At 50.6% G+C, this 12,080-nt stretch overlaps 1 protein-coding gene across 2 annotated transcripts in view; it reads left to right on the top strand.

The window, feature by feature from the left end:
- The window catches only part of CCM2 (CCM2 scaffold protein), a 77,260-nt gene that overhangs the window by 36,870 nt on the left and 28,310 nt on the right, over positions 1-12,080 (top strand). The window contains exon 1 of one of the 2 annotated variants that reach the window (XM_006037221.3): positions 1,719-6,887. The exons of the other annotated variant lie outside the window; for it this stretch is intronic. Coding sequence (XP_006037283.1) covers positions 6,876-6,887 — 12 coding nt within the window. The 5' untranslated portion in view covers positions 1,719-6,875. Of the gene's footprint in view, positions 1-1,718; positions 6,888-12,080 lie in introns of those variants that run through there. 2 annotated transcript variants of the gene reach the window in all.

The raw sequence follows: 12,080 nt of genomic DNA on the forward strand, positions 1-12,080 counted from the left end.
AACTGCCCTTCGGAGGTGGGGCCTCCTCCGGTTGTGCCGGGACCGTCCTTCAGTCCTGCGTACGTCATGGCATACGCGAGTGATGCACGTAGCCATTTGTGAGAGGAGTGTCTGCTTCCCCCGGGCAATCCCACACCCCAATGGTTTGCTGAACCCAGAGCCAGTGTCATGAGTACGAGGATGATTTTGCCACAGACATTTTCATGGCAGAGAAAATAAAACTGTACTGACATAAAACACCTTCCTATAACCTCCAGGGGATGTTTCCCTTCTGCACTGTTTCATGGCAGTTGGCATGCCTCCTTTCTTTCCTATAGACCAACCCTCATCGTGCAGGGGGCATTTCCATTTCCCTGCCTGGTTCCACGGGAGCTGTGGCTTGAATTGCTGATGCCCCAGTTCTTGCCTGTAGGCCAGCATCTTGGGCTGAATGGCATCTACAGGGCCCCATGTGCATCCCAGAATTTCTTTAAATGAATGGGCTGCAATTGCCATGGCAGAACCATAACCTCAATTACTGAAAATTCATTATGTGAGTTCCTAGCCGTTGGCATTTCGGCCTCCCAAATACCTCTTCTAGTATTTTGGCTGGAGTTAGGTTCTTCCTAGGCTGTAGGTTGAGTCACTACAGGAGTTTATTGGTGGAGATGTCTAGCTTTTCAGTCTGTTTTGATAGCTTTTGGGCTCTGATCAGTCAATTATTTTTCTTTTGATGAGTGTCTCCTAAGGGCTCTCACTTGACTTATCTATGAGTTTATAAGCTGCGGTTATTTCCGATAAATTCCTTGGTGTCAAGGCGAGTTGATCTGAACTCCTGCCGAGCACAATATCTTCTGTTTGTGCAGATAAAAATGCAGCGCCAGCCTTTCTTGTACATCAGTACAGTTTTGTAGGCCGGCCCCAAGGTCCTAATTTAGTGAATGAAAAGTCTTGCACCACGAGCTAAAGCTAATTTGCATAGAAGTCCACATTGGACTTTAATTGAAGAGAAATAGTTTAGCGTAGAAGCAGTTTTTTGCAAATCTTCTTTACATAAGATTAAGGAAACAATTTAATCTTAAACATCCATTCATCGGTAGAGCATCAGAATATTTCCTTGGGGAAAGGGTGTAAGGTGCTTGGTTTGCCGCTATCGGCTTATATGTAATTTGTAGCAGAGTCTGCGCGAAGGATCGTCATCGCTGTCCTCCTCAGTCTGCTGGCAGACAGTCCAGCACGGCGATTCCCACCCGTTTTAAACTCAAGCCACCCATCAACAGGCTCGAGGCCCCCTCAGAAAATGCCAGCTCTTAATTTTCACTCTTTTTGACTACGCAAAAAAAAAAGCAATGATTTTGTTGCCAAGAACTCAGCCAGCCCACAGCAGGGCAGAATGCTTTTAACACCCTGGATTCATATTTGAAATCTCTGGACCTCTATACATGTGCTCCAGGGTGGCAAGGGCGCTGTAATTAGAGCCGCCCTAATTAAAGTGCCTGCAGTGTCATGTGTATTCAGCATCCCACGTTTCAAAATGGCAGCAGGGGTGCTTTAACTAAAGCTCATTCGGGGATGCTGAATACACTTGACACGGAGGCGGCTGGAGCGTGCTAATTAGCACGCTCCAGCAGACTCGCAGCAGACTCAATTAATCAAGGCTGCTCCAACGCATGCTAATTAGCACACATTGGCGCAGAGGTGCATCACGTGTATAGGTGCCCTCTGGGTTTATCTTGTGAATCATGTTTGCATACCTAACAGGGCTACCATTTCGTGGCACCCTTGAAAGGATCTCAAGGCACCCCAGGGTGCCACGGCACCCGGGTTGAGAATCTAGCGGTCTATATTTTTGTTTTCTCCAGTGGCAGAGTGTGAGTTTAAGGAGCTTGGATTTGCTCTGCTGCTCCTGCTCTGAATCAGGAAGCAAGGGCAGCATTTCTATGCTTTACCAGCAATGTCTGGCCAGCTGAGAATGACTTTGATTTAGCCCTGACTTGGGTGATTGTTCCTTGCACAGGAACTAATAAGTTCCCAGATGAGAGCCCTTGTGATCAGGCAGCTGAATTCCTGTACGTCAGTCTCCTGGGTGTAAAGTGGGACAATGCTTACCTACCTCTTAGCACTGGGAGATCGGGACTAAACGATATTTCAGGCCTCTTTTGCCTGGTCAGTCTCTGAGCTGCTGGGTCTCTGCTTAGCGGGAGGGAACAGGGGACACAGGGCAAAAGAACGTGTTTTGTGGTTTTAAACTGCCTGGTAAACTCCGGGGCAGGAGACTGTCTTCCAGTGCATGAAACCCTGTGCTTTGAACAGGGTCCAAAGCAAGGGATTCGAGCAGCGTGGGGGAGATGTAGATATTAGTAGGGGTAGTATGTGTCTGTACACACAGCGCAGGGGTGCGCACCCCAGAGAGGTGGTGCAATCTCCATCCTTGGAGGTTTTCAAGACCCGGCTAGACAAAGCCTAGGCTGGGATGATGTAGTTGGGGCTGGTCCTGCTTGGAGCAGGGGGTTGGACTAGATGTGACCCCCTGAGGTCCCTTCAGCCCTCATTGTCTGTGATTCTGTGATCTCAGCTGTCCAGGCCAGGATATCCCCAGGAGTAGGGTGTGCCAGCAAATGTGCCAGCAGTGGCCTGCAGATCTGTGCAGGGCATTTCACCACGTGCTGTCTGCCTGCAGGTCGTACCTGTTCCCCCTCCAAGCAAAGCAGATCAGAGCTGCTCCGTGTGTGCTTGGGGGAAGTTCATGGTGGCCTTGAGGGCTCCAACTGGGCTGCAGGGCCAGCGAAGGGCCCAGTCACCATAGCTGTGCCATTTGGGGAGCCACTTGGTGAAGAAGAAAGCGGAGAAAGTGCCGGTTGGATTACCTCCGTCCCAGTCTAATCATTTCCTAACTTGGAAAATAATCCCAGCTTGCTGTACTCCATGATTGCATGTTGCTGAACCTCCAGCTGCTCTAGTTTTACTACTAGGGCTAGCGTTTAGCTCACCATGCCAGGCTGCATGGCTCTGCAATGGGGATCACTTGTCACACCCAGAGGCCATGCGGAGCTTGCATTGAGCTACTGGCTACCTGCTTTAAACTGCGATTCTGCCTCTGCATAAGAGACTGAGGCAGACCTCGGTGAGACGAAGGCTTGTAAACTCTCGCGGGATTTTCCTGGGCTTCTGGAGAAAGAGAGTGCTTTGGAGAGCGAGAGCCTTAGAGAGATCCAGGGAACGTATCTCCAATGCCTGTGCCACTTTGGAGACAGGCTACAGATTTCTGTAGCAGTTTGAGATTGACGGCTGTTATCCCAAGGGCTAGAAGGATGAAGATTACTTGACTTTCTCTTGCCAGCGGGTTATGGAAAAGACTGAGATGGCTTCTTTCCTTTTGAGCGCAGAAGCATCTGGGTGACGCCCTCCACGGGGTATGTGTTTAGGTTCAGAAAGTGTTGAAGAATAAATCTGTAATGACAGCGGCATGGGAAAAATCTGTGTAAAGACCACAGCAGATTTATTGTTTAGTGGCTTTGTTTAAAATCTATTCCATTTTAAAGAAGACATGCCATTTACAGTGTTCACGTAGTACCTACTGCAATTAGGCCTCAATGCAAAGTGTCAGCATCGTTGTAGTACAGATGGCAGAGCTTTACTTTCAGTATCCATCCAGACCGTGGGTAGGAACCATTATTAATTAGGGGGTTTATTTATAGTCGTTACGAAACATTAACAAAACTGCAAGTTTCCTTATGCATCTGGCGTCCCTCTGTGCTAGATCAGGCAACCTAGACACCAAGCAGAGCTAGCATAAAAGATGTATAAGCTTTTTGTAATATGTTCCCATTCTTCACGTGCATGGGCTGTTTTTTATATACTCTGATTACTCGCTAATCCTGGTCTGTTCCTGTTGGCGAGATGTGCGCGCACATACATCGAGCGAGCTGACCCCATAAAAAATAAAAAGGCAGACAAGCCAGCAGAGTCCTTCTTGGGGCTGCGTGCCTGCTTTGGGAGGTTTTCTGTGCGGATCTATTTGGCTTTGCATGCCAAAGCCATTAAGACTTTGTTCTCTCCCAGTTTGTTTGCAAGAACATGATCCATCTGGTAGACGGTTCCTGTTGCAAACCAGCTGGATGGTAATTAAATAGGAGGGTGCTTGATCTCTGTGAAAGAAAGGGGCAAAATGAAGCAAACACAGGAAGCTTGGATGAGGGCCTAACCCTTTGGAAAGGCGTGTGTTGTGCGTCGAGCACCATCCTCGGAGCTTTGCCCTCTTGAATCAACTTGCTGATAAAATGAAGCCGTGCTTTAAGGTGAACTCAGTCACCGATCAGAAGCGCTGCCGCACGGTTGTATAACGATTCAGGCCAGGAGGTGGAGAACAGGTGTTTTCTGATTTGAAGCAGTAGCTGGGTAGGTAGAATACAATTATCAGGTCATATTTTGCCATGGCCTCCACAGGCTCTGCTTCTGAGCTCTGATGTTGCTCTAAGCGGCAAGCTACATTTTCCATCAGCGACTCCTCCATCATGCCTCTTGCAGCATTGCTCTTTCAGGTGATGAATGGTGAAGAATTTGTCTGAAATGTCAGGTGGCCGTGCTGAGCGGTGTCTATTCAGAAGGGGTTGTCCTGCATACACAGTACCACGGTCCAACTGCTTCCCTGTCCGCTGTGTTTCATTTTCTAAACGGTGAAAGCGTTTGCAATAGTAGTGTCGTAGCCGTGACGGCCCAGGGCTGGGGCGGGCAACTTGTGGCACGGGCAGCCTCCGTGTGTGGCACGTGGCAGATCGGAGAGGGAACGACCCAGAGGGCTGAGAGCGGAAAGCAGAGTAAGAGATCAGGCAGGGAGCACAGGGCTGGGAGCAGAAAGTTGAGCAGCAGATCAGGAGAGGCAAAGGGATTGGAGTGGCACTTGAGGAGGGCTTGGGGCTAGTTTTTAGCAACCTGCTAAAAAGGTTGGCCCCCACTGGCCCGGGGAATAGCTGAGAGGCAAGATTTGTGGGACAAGGTAACTGGACCAACTGGATCGTTGGGGGAGGTGCTTGATCAGCTTTGGGGCACCAAATGCTCTTCCTCAGGGCTGGGAAAGTGGGTCGTAGGCTGGATCTGTTTCCTTCCTAGCCCTGGGAAGGTGTTTTGTGTGCATCTAACATCTCTCCCAGCTATATAGTGTGTCTTTAAAAGGCTAGCCATGCAGGATGCCTAACTGACCACCACGGAGACTGGTTATCTATCCAAAGTATCTGTACAGTGCTGGCTTCTGGCAAGGAGAACGTCTGTCCTGCCTGTTTCCCTGCAATAGGTAAGCTCACGCAGGGCCCTCAGCTTTGAGCTGGCAGGATCGTCCCAGGACCAAAGGGTAGGTTAGTGCCTAAGGCCCCTCTCCTGAGAGGGGCAACAAGGGTATCACTCGTGGTTGTCCCATTGTCCGCGTACCTGCTGGCCACTGGCCAGTGATTTCTCACCCGATTCTTCACAGTGGCCTTGCAGTGACTGCTACTTACTCTTGGGTGGGTTTACTTTGATTTTCATCAGCCCCTTTTCAGTTGCCGTTTTTCCAAGGAGATTAAAAGGCTGTCTTTTCAACAGTTGTCTTCTGAGTAGATCCCTTGGTCCCGGTCCAAGTGCCTTTGGCAGTAGACACTTACTCGAGGTCCTCTCTTGCAACACCCTGACTCATCCCCGGGATATACCACGGAAGCTGGCAGGAAGCAGCTAAGGGCGGTGGCCTGAGAAATGACAGCTTTCAAGATCCTAATCACAGGAGCATGTGTTTGGTAATGACCTTCGTTGGTCCCCTGAGTGATCTCGTGGGGCAATTACAGCCCCCTCCCCAAAACGTACATGCAGGTTTGCCGTACAAGGAGAAATCACGAGCTGTATCTAGCAAGAGCATGGAAGCGGCTGCCTTCATGTGCTTCGTTGGCTAAAAAGACTTGGTCTGATAAGTCAGATGCAAAGGTAGCCTCCCTGAGCTTCCCCGCTGACTCACTTCCCTCTTGCCTGCTCCTGATATGTGCAAGATGACCAGCAGCCCATGGTCAGGCAGGTGGGCCTAAGCCCTCAAGGGTACATGCTGCCCAAACAAATCTCAAAGGAGCTCTCGCCTGCCCTGGTTTAATGAGCACCTCGCGTTAGGGAATAGCAGCGTTCAGGTTTTTAATTTGTTTCTCTGTATGTGAAATTGCACACAGATAATTTGCAGCACATCCGAGTCCCCATTCCATGGTTTGCAAAAGCTTATGAATGCTCCTGTCATTTGGGGCCTGACCTGTTTTTCAAGGACTGGCAGATTGGGTTTTTTTGTAATGTAGAGAAGGGTCCTATAGACCGAGGCTGATAAATTAGGCCAGGGCAGAACTTCACGGCTGTTGGGGTGAAAAATCTTACTAGTACCTTAAAGGGTGAAGTTGTTGTAGTACAGCTGACACATGCAAGGGGGAAGTGGTGTTAAAAGGCCTCAGGTGTGAGGGTATTTCCATCCACCCTGCTTTGCCTATCTAGCTGCAAACTAGGGCCCGCTAGCAAGAGCCACCTAGCTGACTTCTCTCGACTTAGGGGCAGAGAGAAAGGCGCTCTCCTTCTCTGGTGGGTGGCAAAGCGAAGGAGAGCTCAGAATTGTTCACCTGAGTTCTTCCCTTAAAGCTTTTTGTTCTCATCAACAGCTTTATTTTTTGCTCTTTTTCTGTACGAGTGTGTTTTGCAGAAGGAAACTGTGGTTAATCCACTTCCGGCTCATACTTTTGGCGAAGAGTGAAATGACAGTTGCTCCTGGGCCCGCGGGTTGATGCGACAGCCCTCTGACAGCCCATTACAGCACAGTGACTAGCCACGCGGTTGGGGGGAACGAGGTAGAGAAGTGGCTGCAGCAACGTGTTTTGCTCTGCTCATCCTAGCCGGGTTCGTACATGGAGAACGAGGTAGGTGCGGGTTGTGGATCGACTACAAGTAGCCTTTGTAGTTCAGCAGCTCTTGGGTTCCTCGCTGTATCTGCCTCTTTTCAGACAGGCTTTCAGAAAGCAAAATTCAGGCCCTTTCTGCTAGTCGTGAGAATTTGCAGTTCTCCCTTTAAGCCCAGACAGCGGCCCATGAAGCTGAACATTTGTTAGGAGCAAAAATGCTTCTCACATGTCCTCTTACCTGTCTGCAGCCTGGATGAAGTTGAGAGGGAAAAGCTAAGAGTGTTTTCTAGGATGCTGGCAGTAGATTGGATCACCTGGCTACAGCTGTCTAATATTTCCGAAGCTGTCGGGGTCCTGCCTGTAAGGGAGTGTGCGCGCATCCTAGTTGAGAGATCGTCTTGGGTACAATGCTGAACCTGGTTGGCAGATTCAGTCTCTAGTTAAGTATACTCTCTCTATGTCTTAAAGATATAATATCAAAGTCTCTTTATACAATGATCTTTGGGGCTTATTTTTTTTCAGATACTGGTGTTGTATATGTTTTTGTGGCCAGCCTGTGGGACTGCTTTCTTTTTGGCCTCCTCAGTTTGCATGTAGTGCAGACATTTCTTCTCTTGCCTTATGTACTTACAGGAGACTTGGAGAGCTACATTTCATACTTGGGCAATATTTTCAGTGACCGCAGGGCTTGAAGCCTCCCAGAGTCAGGAAGCTGGATCCTTTTAGAGGGCTCCCTGCACTCCTGGCGGTGTTGAGGAAAATGGTTTTCGAGTCATTGGAGGGAGGTCACCTTTTCAAAGGGTGCACGTGGTTCGATCATGTTCTTCCCTCTCTGCTGCTGTTGGGAGGAAAGAGCAGATGTCCAGCAAGGTTTGTGCCAATCCACTGCAGGAGATCTGCCATCCCTTAGCTGTCACTCTTGTTCCCATCCCACCTGCCCGCTCCCCCTGGTCTTGGTTTCATGGCTTGCCTATCAGATCCTCAGGACAGGGATTATACCTTTATGTCTGCATCGTGTCCAGCACAGCATGGGGCTGGTAGATTTTGCAGAAACGGGACCTTTCCTTCTGTGTTTGCACTGAGCAGCGCTCTCTGAAGGAGTCGTAGGGTTTTTATCCGACTGGACTTGCCTACTCGTCCAATGTGAAACAGGAACCAGCGTGAAGCTGGGCAGTCCTAACCACCGTGTCTGCATTTCAGTAAAACTCAACTTGCTCCACAGGGCAAGCATAAATCAGAACAGGGGTCAGAGAAGGAAGACAAAGGGTCCTGCAACATATAGTCTTAACCGGCTCTTTTTTGACTGTGAAATTGGATGCTGTGTGGGGTGGAGGGGTGGACAATTAACTGGCTGACATTATTGCAAGGAATAGAGCGTCCCGTTCTGCGTCACCTGAGAACACAATGTATTTTGTACATGCTAACGAACGAAGCCTCTCCACACCCTCGGGAGGTAGCGCTGCACTGCAGTTTGGCCCGGGTAGGCACAGGGCTTTACAGCCAGAAGCCAGGGGAAGTGAGCACGGCCACCCCAGCAGGGACAGTTTTAAGGTGGGGTTGTTCAAAGGGGCATATTCTCCCCACTGTGGAGGCGGGGATCCTGGCATTGACGTTGATTGGCTTGCTTTCCACTTACCCCACGGGCTCGTCTACACCATTGCCCCAGCCAGTGCCAATGAGGATGGGGCTGAGCCCACTCCCCCCAGCCCACCCACCTGAGCTTGTACACCGGACCCAGAAGTTAGAGGCAGTGTCTGCACAGGCTGGAGCAGCCTCGTTGCCTGCTTCTGGTTCGGATGCTTTTCCTGTGGCTTTGGAGGGCAGGGTCTGGGCCAGGGGTGCTTAGCCCCATCCTCACCGGGGCCGGGCACTGCAGCTCTACCAGGCACTGCAATACAAAGTGCCCTCGCTGACCGTCTCGCAGCAACGCTGAGCCTCTGTTTGCTGAGCCAGCTGGAACGTGGCTGATGTGCAAGGCACTGCTTTGAGCCAGGGAGGGCGGGGGAAGCCAGCACGGGGAGCAAACGCACACCTCAGCAAACAGCTCCTCTCTGAAAGGTCGCAACCTCGGCGTCCTGCCCTTCTGCAGGAAACTGCAAGCAGGGAGAGTCATGCAGCTGAAGATGATAACTACTGGGGTTTACTGGGTCATGAACTGTTTGTTCACCTGGACTAGGAGTTGTGTGCATGTCTGCACGGCTGCTGTTACAGTAAGGAGCTGGTACAGGGCTCCTGTGTCCGTCTCTCATGCTCCAACTATCTCAGTAATATCCCTGGGTCTCTAGGGTGCATTTGTGTGTGGTTTGGTGCTGCACATGCCTACAGCGTACTGTCACACAGACCATGGTGGCGATCCAGCGGCTACAGCCGGAGATCTGCGTGTCCCTGCTGTCGGGACTGCTTCACTGTTGGTAAACACAGAGTTAAACTTTCACGGTGTCCGAGTGATTGAGGAACTTACGCTTTGCTTTAAAAAACGATGAAAGGAGACTTGTGCTTGTAAGCCACTTAGGGTGGAGTCTAATGAGTCGCCTTTCATCTCCTTTTTTCTGCCATAAACACTTCTACGGCGTCACCGAGGCCGAGCACACGGATGTCTGTGCCTCTTGTTATGCCACAAATGCCCCAGATTTGTGGCTCGCACAGAGGTGATCATGTGCTGCTCGTTAGTGGCAGACATCTGTTTGCTTTATAGCTGGAGAGGCCAAAAGCTGCCTGCACTCTCCAGCTGTCCTGGGCAGGTGCTTGAGGGGCCCAATCCTGCACATCCAGGAAATTCCCACTTGGGATCAAGCCACACAAGCCCTGGGAGCACCTGCCCGGCTTTCCCCTCTTCGAGGGATGCACCCCTGGGAATCCAGGGTGTTTGCCACCCTTGCATCATTGCATTACCCTTATGTCCTGACTTGCAAGCATTTGTGCCGCGTTCATGCCCCCCACTCTGGCTTCACCGCAAATGTGGCTTAGACTGAGGCACAACCAGCTCCCTGTTAGTAGTGCAGACTGGCCCGTGCAGCAGGAAAGCAGAGTTGGGAGTTGCGGTAAGGGTGAGCGAATAGGTGTTATCAGGGGGGTCAGATGGGGACTGCAGTAAACGGCTGGCTCTCAGAAGTGCCGGGCACCGTCTGGCCCAGGGGTGACGACCAGAGCCTCAGAGAGGTGGTGGTAACCCCCACCAGGTATTTCCCTTGGCGGCTGATGGCCGGGTACACAGTGAGGATCGGGACAGCTTTGCCACCTGGTAAGCCAGTCTAATCACAAAGGACTCTAGCTGATGGCTTCTTTTTACTTCGAGGCGGTGTTTACCCTGGAAATGCTGCTGCTTCTCTTCGCCTTCCTGCTAGATCCGAGGCTTCGTCTGCATCAGCTTGAGAGCCAAACAAGCCATTATCTGGGGCCGCTAATGAACTTTAAAAATTTACCTCCTTTCCTACTGCAGCAGCTTGTCCTGCAGGGCACCTCGGGTTTACCTTGAATGCCCTCAAATGATTCTTTTTGCCCAGCACGTTCCTATTCGAGCAGAAGCAGCTTATTGGAGAACATGAAAAGGAATAAAACTGAACACGATCATAGACATTTGTTGCTAACAGATGGCAGCCAGTTAGTGTCACCCTAGTCGGCCAAGCTGCCTTGTAGAATAGCTCTCTCTGACTTGGTGTCTTCTCCCTGCCTTTGTGGGTCAGATCTTTTTGGTTTATTCACACAAACAAGTCCTTAGCGCTGCCGGGCGAGTACAGCCCGGGAGAACAAGCTGGATTCTGTTCTGCCTTGCACAAGTCTGCAGTATAATTGAGCTCCTTTCTGATCACAGAGCCTCTATTATCACAAGTGATTTTAAAAAGACAAGAACAACTCTGCTTGGGTTGTGTTTTTCCAGACCCCAGCTTGAGCTAGCAATACTTTATTTTTGGATTTCGAAGACCTTCAAAGTCACGAGGAAGCCGTTAGGAGGAGAGGAATGTCCCATAATGTCAGAGCTCTGATTGCTTTAGGACAAAATCCCTATTGCTTATGTTTGGATGGATCATAAAATTGCATACGGCTGCCATTGGCGGTGGCATAACTACATCCAGAGCCATCCATTTTAACATACGTATTTATATGCTTGGAAGTGCAGCGTGGTAAATTATCTCTTGAAAGGGAAGTACTCAGTTGTCATGATGAACACTTAACATTTAGCGCTGTTGTGTCATGCGTTCCTGGAAAGAATATCACCCCACATTCAGACTCAAGTCCTGCATTGCCTCCCTAGCTTTAATGTACTATGGGTTATTTTCACCAGTTGTACCCATCTTGCCGTTGGGGTACACCCCCCTAAAAGAGGACCGTAGCAGCTGTGTGAACATCCAGCCATTAGGGCTGTGCAAAATTTTGCCGGGTGTTTCATTTCAAAGTTGTTTCAATGCATTTTGAGCTCGAAACAGCGAAATTGAAGTGAAAGGCTTCGAAACGAAACGAGGGCACTCGAAAATTTTGAAAGTTTCAAAATGTTTTGAGTTTCAAAGCCGGGCTTACTGGCTTCAGTCCCAGGTGGCAGTGGCAGCCTCCTATCGTCTGGTGCGCAGATCCGGGGGCCTGCGCCCCCAGGAGGAGTCCGGCACAGCCCTGCAGCCCTCCCGGGGGTGCGGGCCCTCGGATCGGCGCGCCGGATGAGAGGAGGCTGCCGCTGCCAGCAAGTCCCAGGTGGCAGTGGCAGCCTCCTATCGTCTGGTGCGCAGATCCGGGGGCCTGCGCCCCCAGGAGGAGTCCGGCACAGCCCTGCAGCCCTCCCGGGGGTGCGGGCCCTCGGATCGGCGCGCCGGATGAGAGGAGGCTGCCGCCGCCCTGAACAGTTTGAGGTGCAGTTTCCCAGAAACCTCTTCACCTGTCTCCTTGAAACATGGCAGGTTTCATGCCCTCGGAAGGGGCTACCATCCCTGCAATTTTCATCCAAGTCAGGCAAGGAATGACAAAGTTTTAGGCGTTTTCATGATTCCTCGTTACAGCCTATGGGCGCGAAGCAGTTTCAACAAAACGAAACGGGACAGTGCTTCGAAACGATGAAATGAAACACTGGCCCTTTGAAATGGCAAAATGGATGTCGAAACAAAACGGTGCTGCTTCGCAGCCGTGATCTGGCAGTTGACCCTTGCGAAGGCAATAGGCAAAGAAGGATAGAGGCTGTGTGTGAGAGCAGAGGTGCCTCTTCTAGGACAGCAGTGAAAGCATCCT

This window comes from Alligator sinensis, unplaced genomic scaffold (assembly GCF_000455745.1).
Source record: "Alligator sinensis unplaced genomic scaffold, ASM45574v1 scaffold1675_1, whole genome shotgun sequence".
NCBI classification, from domain to species: domain Eukaryota; kingdom Metazoa; phylum Chordata; order Crocodylia; family Alligatoridae; genus Alligator; species Alligator sinensis.